The sequence below is a fragment of the Adiantum capillus-veneris genome, chromosome 8, assembly GCF_014529385.1.
Source record: "Adiantum capillus-veneris isolate H3 chromosome 8, ASM1452938v2, whole genome shotgun sequence".
Classification (NCBI taxonomy): Eukaryota; Viridiplantae; Streptophyta; class Polypodiopsida; order Polypodiales; family Pteridaceae; genus Adiantum; species Adiantum capillus-veneris.
The window spans coordinates 62,179,988-62,188,129 of record NC_140938.1 but is presented as its reverse complement, the minus strand read 5'-3'; the positions used below and the strand labels follow the sequence as shown (position 1 = coordinate 62,188,129).

General features: G+C 43.1%; 1 protein-coding gene across 1 annotated transcript; it reads right to left on the bottom strand.

The window, feature by feature from the left end:
• Positions 1-4,390: 4,390 nt before the first annotated feature.
• LOC147452235 (uncharacterized) lies at positions 4,391-7,056 on the bottom strand. The gene has a single exon (XM_086518006.1). The coding sequence runs from the start codon at positions 6,998-7,000 to the stop codon at positions 4,625-4,627; it is 2,376 nt and encodes a 791-aa protein (XP_086374132.1). The 5' UTR covers positions 7,001-7,056; the 3' UTR covers positions 4,391-4,624.
• Positions 7,057-8,142: the final 1,086 nt, after the last annotated feature.

Genomic DNA, 8,142 nt, shown 5'->3' with positions numbered 1-8,142 from the left:
TACATTGAGGCAGCAGGCTTGTCGCATCTTGTCTTCCTTAATGGTTGTGTGTATGATGAGCACTTCATCTATTTGGGCTTTCGCTTTCGGCTCCTTTTTTATGTTCTTCTTGATTACTTCAACCCATCCTTCCTTGGTAGCCTCCAATTTTTCGTCAATGCTTGTCGTGAGAGCTTTGGTGATCTCTTCTTTGAGGGCTTCCTTGGCTTCCTCTTTGATCTCTCCTTCATTCGAGGTGAGGGATGCGATAGAAGCACAGAGGAGGTTGATTTGCTCCTTAAGCTCTTCCTTTTCTTTCTTCCATTCTTCTTTTTCCTTCTCTCTCTTCTCCTCCCACTTCTCCTTCTTTTTCTTCCATGCTTCCTTCTCCTTGGTCAAGCCTTCGACCTCTTTCTCAAGCTTGTATGGCCGATGAGTGAAGCCATCGAGGGTATCCGCGATGTAGGACGGCATCTTATCATTCGGCTTGTTCATCTCTGGCGGCTTGGCCGTCTCTTTCTTTGAGGTGTTCTTCGGCATGTCGGCACTTGGGGGGGGGGGGGGGGGGGGGGGGGGGGGGGGGGGGGGGGGGGGGTCAATGTGATATGCTCATGAGAGAGAGAGAGAGAGAGAGAGAGAGAGAGAGAGAGAGAGAGAGCGTTGAACATTGCCCCCTCTTGCTACAGCCTATTGAAACCCTAAATGCAGCCCTAATCAGAATCTAGCCTGCAAAAACCCTAAACGCTACCCCCTCTTGCTGCAAAAACCCTAACGTAGCCTGTTGAAACTGTAAATGCATCCCTAATCACAGCCTACAGAAAACTAAACGTTGTCCCCTCTTGCTGTAGAAATTGTAATGCAGCCTGTTGAAACTCTAAATGCAGCCCCAATCGACTGACCTAAACGTAGCCTGCAAAAACCCTAATCATTGTCCCCGCTGGCTGCAAAAATCCTAAACACTGCCCCCTCTTGCTGCAGAAACCCTAGTCACTACCCCCCCTTGTTGCAAAAACCCTAAATGAAGCGAGAGAGAGAGAGAGAGAGAGAGAGAGAGAGAGAGAGAGAGAGAGAGAGAGAGAGAGAGAGAGAGAGAGAGAGATGTTGGGGGTTGCACACCAAGCAGAGACATATGCTCTCTTGCCCCTCAGAGGTGCCACAAATGGGTTGAGAGAGAGAGAGAGAGAGCACTCACAATGCGGTGTGGAGCTGAGCAAAAGGGCATCCTCCTCTCGTCTTCACTACTCACTTCCGCTCTCAACGCTTCCATTAATCATGGGATCAATGGGGGAGAACTCAACGCAAAAATCTCAAGGAGACCCAATGGCATCCAAAAATTCCATGTGGTAGGTCGCCCCTAGATTTGAACCCAGACAGGTACTATGACAGCCCAATGCCTTGATCGGATGTACACATGCTTTTTAGTGAAATGCATGTGAGTTTTGTTTACTTATGCTTGCTTGAGTTTACTCTCTTGATGTTGGAGTTTACAAAATTTGTCTGTGTTTACTTATTCCAAATCGGACAGTAGCGCGCCTCTCTTCTTTTGTTCCAATACTTTTCCTTCATGGATTTGATCATGGGTCTTCATTAAAGTCCCCGTGCCCTTTAGTCCATAGGCTCGACAATTGCCAGCATGCGGAGTACTCACTCTAGAAAATGACTTATTAGGAGAGAATGATTAACATCCATTTTGGCAATGAGATGCTCCATAAGTCTAGCATAGGGATGCCCAAGGATTAGAGGAGATTAGGAAATACTAACCTCTAGCGATTACTATACCAATTTTTGAGGATTTGAGGGGGATATATCAGGGATGCATTCATGGTGTAAGTGATATAATTACTAACTTTATTAGGTTTCCAAAACACTAAAAAATGTAGGCCAAGATAATGACACTATCAATAATGACTTGACAATCACTTGATTAACTATGTTCTACATGCAAGCCTTGGTTCCACATCAATTGCAACTTAGTTTGAATAAGCTGTGCTAACTTAGTGTGGCAAAGAAGAATGGAGATTCTTTACATCTTGATTGTCTTTATTTGAAGCTTGCAAAGAAGAAGCATCTTGCCTTTTTGTACATGTACAAAGTGCCACCTCACTTAGAGTCCTGGTCGTGTCTCAAAAGACTCTTGAGGAGCAAGACACCATGCTAATTGAAGTATGTGACATCCTTGCCAAGTGAGCTCATTGAACCGGCCCTGTGTATACCTTTCAAGTCGCCTCTATAAACACATATCTTTGAAGTCACGTTGGGAAAAAATAACATATGCTATGTATGTATCCTAAGGTCTACCAATATGCAGTCTAATCCATATGTATGTAGCATTGCACAGCATGTACTACATGGCAAAGCCACACCATGAGATCCTTCTTCCTTCATGCCTCCTTGTCATATCAATACATTCCATTCCATCTACAACCAAGAACACAAAGCAACCTATGGCAACACATTGATGTGGCTTTATATTGTTGCACTATTTGAGCCCCTTAGTGTTGTCCTCAAAGTAGCATGTGCCGGCTCTATTATATAAGCCTCATAGACCATATACCATGCTTTGGGGCATTGATTGGGAATGATCACTCCACCATCGCCGCATACAACATATCTTTCCCTTTTTTTTTTCTTATGAATACATGGCATATCTCTTTCTTATGTACTGTCTAGGAGACAATGAGATCCTCTTACAAATAATATTGTCTCCCTTGAGCATTCTACTGTGCCAAAAAAGCCCTCTTTTTAAGTGTGTCTATAAACATTAGAATGTCTGCCCTCCAATCTTTTTGGTTGTTACCAACTCACCATGTACCTCTACACTTTAAAGCATTCATGATTTCAGCTCTTTTCAAGCATTCTTTCGTGCAGCCACAAATATCTAATCAACACTCTCCTTCATTGCACTTACACTTTCAATCTTCTGCATGAACAAAGGGTCAGGTTGACTCTTTACTATGAGCTTCAATAAGCACATTTACTTGGTTAGGTTGACAAGCCTTGTCATTGTTTTCTTGAGGCTCATATGTTTAATAAGAATGAAGATAGACAACACTCCATAAACCATATGGAGATGTGATTCATGTGTCACTAAGTCCCTCAATCATCTCCTTACATCATTAAGGGGCGAAAGCATGTTAGCATGCACACAAAAAAGTAGTCCAAATCAATGCTAATTAGCACACTTTTGAAGTCTATACAATTGCACGATAACATGGGCCAAATCTTCAAGTTCTGCGTCAAATTTTATGTATCGATAGAAAGCTCTTCAAACAAGGAACCCAAATGTGCCAACTCCAACAAGTTTTGATATTATTTGTAAAAATTTTATCAAATGCCCGGTTTTTTGCAAACTGAGCTAAGCTGAATATGCTAAATAACAACAAAAGTGTGTCACATTAACATGCTTCCACCCTAATACTCAAGAGTAGATGCAGACTTGTGTAGACTTAGTTCATGATTAGACCATACTCCATTTAACTGGCACACTGAGTTTCCACATGGAGGTAATAGGTGAGCTGCATGATAGCCACTCAATGGCATCCATTAACCTACTGCCTTAAATACATCAGAATCTTGATTCTACTCCACTGGAAAAAGTTTTATATCTTAACTAGCCATCATCGGAACTCTCTTGCGATTTTGCTGTTAAAAATTCAGAGCCACCACTAAGCATCTGCCCTTTTGGCTGGCGAAGACTTTGAATTCATACAGCAAATGCAGTAAGTTGGTGGTTTGAATCCTCCCTCGCCCATCTGCCCTTTAAGACTATAAAACAGTGCACACAGACACACAAATGCCATCCCAAAGCAGCCTCAGTGAAATGCATTATCTAGCGGCAATTAAGGCTATTGCCCACATGATACATTATAGCAACTAAGCTATTGGTAATTGGGCTTTCCAACTCCAGCTCCAATAATACTTTGACCCACAAGGCGCAGATAGAAATGAAGCCATAGGGAAAGAGTAATCACCAAGCTTTACAGTGAGCCTAATCTGAAAGCGTCAAGAATAATAAATTGACATCTGCTCATCTTTCAACAGATAAAAGTGTCAGAGAAATAGATCATTTCAAGCAGCCTCACGGGTTATGGTATGTCAAATTCAATACCCTCACAAGAATAAATCTCACCTAAAGCTTCCCACCTTGCTTTCATCCTTAACTACCCAGCTCCATTGCACATACAGTTGCCTAACAAGATTTGTTTACTGAATATTGGGCAATTAGGATGTGTTCATTCCTCTTTGAAGCATCATGAAACAGCTCAATTCTTTACTTCGGCAGAGTTGAGGGTAAGCATCATATAGCCCACACGACACAAAAGTGCAGAGATGGGCTTGAACTAAAGCACAGTTCCGTGCAAACTGGATCAGATGCAGAAAGATGAGATGCTCCCCTCCATGCCACACCAAATAATACAAACGAAACAAACATGTGTACAAGATATTACAAATGTGTACAATTGACTGTGCCTTCTTCCTCAATTACATTTTACATTTAAATTTTCAAGCAAGCTCAACTTATGCCTACACAGTGCTGTTTTGCTTATCGCAGCAAGTTATCTCACAAGCTTGCAAAAGAATCTTATGTTCACCTGGTACAATGCCTTGCTTCTTGACAGCTTCACTCTTCATATCTTGCCTGTCATTATGCGGCCACAGAAGAGGCTTGCACAGAGTCCTTAATCTGTCTTCTAAGAATTTTCACAATCCTGAGGTCACATCCACTCGCAACAAGGTCCTCCAAGAACTTCCAAGCCTCTTCAGTTTTACCCTGCTTACACAGACCCCCAATGAGTGTGGTATACGTCACCAAATTTGGCCGAACCCCTCTCTCTTTCATTTCATGAAAAATTGCAAAAGCATCCTCGGTCCTTTCAACAGTGAAATAACCCTCCATCAAGTTCATGTAAGTTATTACATCAGGTTCACACTTCTGCCTATTCATCTCCTCCATGAGTTCATCAGCCTTATCCATGAATCCTGCCTTACAAAGACCCTTGAGGAAGGCATTATAGGTTACAACATTTGGTATGCACCCGGCTCTCAGCATTTCTTCAAAAACTGCCTGCGCTTGCTCCACCATTCCCTTGTTACTAAGGCCATCAATCAAGGTGCTGTAAACGTGATTGTTTGGCTTGACATTCTTAGCTAGCATCTCATCCAAAAGGTCTAAGGCTTCTTGTACTCTGCCCATCTTACATAGCCAACTCATCACTGTGGCATATGTTACCACACTGGGGCTAGTACCCTTTCCAAAAATCTTCCTGATGGTCGAAAGGGCCGCCTCTACACGGCCTGCCCTAAAAAGCCCACCCACAAGAGTTGTATAGGTGATGGTATTCGGAATACGCCCTTTCTTAACCATCTCTTCCAGTACCTCTAAAGCTTCATCCGTTTTGCCCATCTTACAAAGCCCATTGATGAGGGTATTGTATGTCACAACATTGACAGCACATCCCATTTCATTCATTCTTTGAAATACTTGAATACCCATCTCAGCTTTGCCCAGCTTGAACAAACTGTCCATGAGCTTATTCTGCATTGTGGTATGGGGGTCTATACCACTGTCGATCATTTCATCCAAAACTTTGACAGCATCATCTATCAAGCCATCCTTGATCAAGCCATTGATGAGAGTGCTGTATGTGATCTCATCCGGCTCACAGCCCTGTTCCTTCATTGCTTCGAATATAGCAATAGCTCTATCACCCCTACCAGCCTTGAAGATGCCATCCACCAGCCCATTATAAGCTCTAATGTCAAGGCCTGGTCCCTCCTTGGAGATTACACCCAAGAATGCTAGAGCCTCGTCTAGCTTTCCTTCCCTACATAACCAGCTGGTCAGAATGTTGTGAGTTACAAGGTCCGGTGCGCTTCCTTTCTCCTTCATTGTCTGGTACAACGAAATAGCAGTTGTTGCTTTACCCTTGCGAAGAAGTCCATGAATCAGAGTGTTGTATATTTTTGCCCCAGGGTCACACCCTGCCTCAATCATGATGTATAAAAGAGACACCCCGATTTCTGGCTTTTTCATTTTCACAAATCCGAAAATCAACAACCTGTATGTTATCACATTCGGGGTACACCCCGCATGAAGCATCTCTTCCAGCAGCTCGAGAGCAGTTGCCTCATCAGTTGCTTTAAGGGATGCATCAATCAAAGCATGATAGATGTACCTGTTTGGGGCGCATTCACGCCTGTTCATATCTTCAAGTAGTGCTCTTGACCTTGCTAGATCACGATCCTTGCAGAGTGCGATAATAAGGACTGAATAGCTTACACTGTCCGGATAGCACCCGCTAGTGAGCATGTCTTGGAAAGCTGACATGGCATCATTTAATCTGTTGGCGGACACAAGCATGGAGACATACTCTTTGTACGTCTGAGACGTAGGCTGGCAATTGTGTTCTTTCATAGAGTGAAAAGTCGCAATTGCTTTGTCGTACATGCCCGCAGAGCCATAGCACCGGATAAGAACATTGAAAGGGGTATCCGTGACCGCGAACCCCAGATTCTTCATGCTGTCCATGACACCCCAGATAACATCAAATTCTTTTGCATCTCCCAAGATCTCGATGAGGCAGTGATATGTAGTGAGGTCATGGGCAAAGTGGGGTAGAGAATCCGCCCATTGGAACAAGCGCATCGCAAGCTCTGCATTAGGGGCCATGCGTAGAACGTCGCATAGTAGGCGGGAATGGAGCTGGGGGGCAAACAGCGAGAGGGCAGAAACAAGACGAGGACTCCAGCATGCATCTTCAAGAAGAATGGACTGTAAGCCCTGAGCTTTCTTGGACAAGACAGAGGTTAAGGGCATGGAAGACGACTTGACCTGAGATGGGCGATGGAAAAGGAGGTCTTCCTGGCTCTGTTGATGCTGCACGAAAGCTCTGCAAGCCACCTTCCTGAGGAGGAGAGCTTTGTGGGCGTCCCTGCTGGGTCTTAATACAGTGGAGAAGAGAGGGGTATAATGGGGCTGCCGTAGAAATTCCTGCTGGCTTACCTGCTGGGCCAACTCCATAGCTCCTCATGCAGGCATACAGACTACACTCACGCGCCCATATCCAATCCTACCCAAAAAGTGGAAAGATTAAGGGGCAAATTACCTCTAATTTGTTTTAAAATTCCCAATATACCCCAAATATTTTATCATAAATTCCAAAAATGCACTTCAAATTTTCCGAAATACCCCTGGTTGTGAGATTAAATAGGAAAAATTACCCAAATACCCCTCTAACATGTGGACATTCCCAAAATACCCCTCAAATTTCAAAAATTCCCAAAATACCAAATACCCCCAATTTTTGTCATGAATTCTCAAAATGCCCTTCAAATTTTCCAAAATTCCCAAAATACCTCTGGTTGTGAGATTAAATATCTCCAAAGATAAAAACATTTGTAGCTTTTCATAAGAAGACTCGTTGTCTATCAATACAAGATGTTAAACGCTATGGTTAATTTGCAAAAAAAAAAGCCTCAATAGGCCTTGTTCCAAGTAGGGGGGTTTATCCCAAGCTATGAGAACTTCCTCAAGATAAACTAGTATGTGATCCGCAGGCTTCTGTGGCTAGAAAAAGAATGGCCTTTACTTTTGAATGCTATCTCCCCTTGAAGGCGCAAAAATATCAATGCTTTGTTCTGCATGCTCATAGTGCATCATCACCAAGTCTAGAGTAGTCACTCAAGAGGATTTGATCTACCTAGTGTTGGAAAAATGGCTACCAAGTCTAGTAGTACAAAATGGATAAGTGAGCAATGTGTTAAAACATGAGAACCTATAATTGCTAGCATAATGGTAGAGCTTTGCATGCCCAATACTCGAGTTGGTTCCAATGTAATCGCATTGTTATCAAGGCCCAAGAGTGGAGCTGACTTTGACATGGCTTCACATTGGGAATGCAATCGGCCCCAATACCTCTATATATGGCTCTATCTTGTTTGCTCCCATCTTTGCCTCCCAATTAGATACTATACAATGGATATGAAGTAAAAGAGGTCATTATCCCCTTGGTCTACCTTGGGCTCATTGTGATACGAATCTTGGAGATACAAATGAACTATGTCAGCATGTCATTGAGAAAACATGAGGACTCATAGTTGTTGCCATTGTAATAATAGAGCTTCAAGCTCCCAAGGGTTCAATTGGCTTTAATGCGATTGGCC

Excerpts from the sequence above, each read along its gene's own strand:
- LOC147452235 (XM_086518006.1), bottom strand. The coding sequence starts at position 7,000 with ATGGAGTTGGCCCAGCAGGTAAGCCAGCAGGAATTTCTACGGCAGCCC.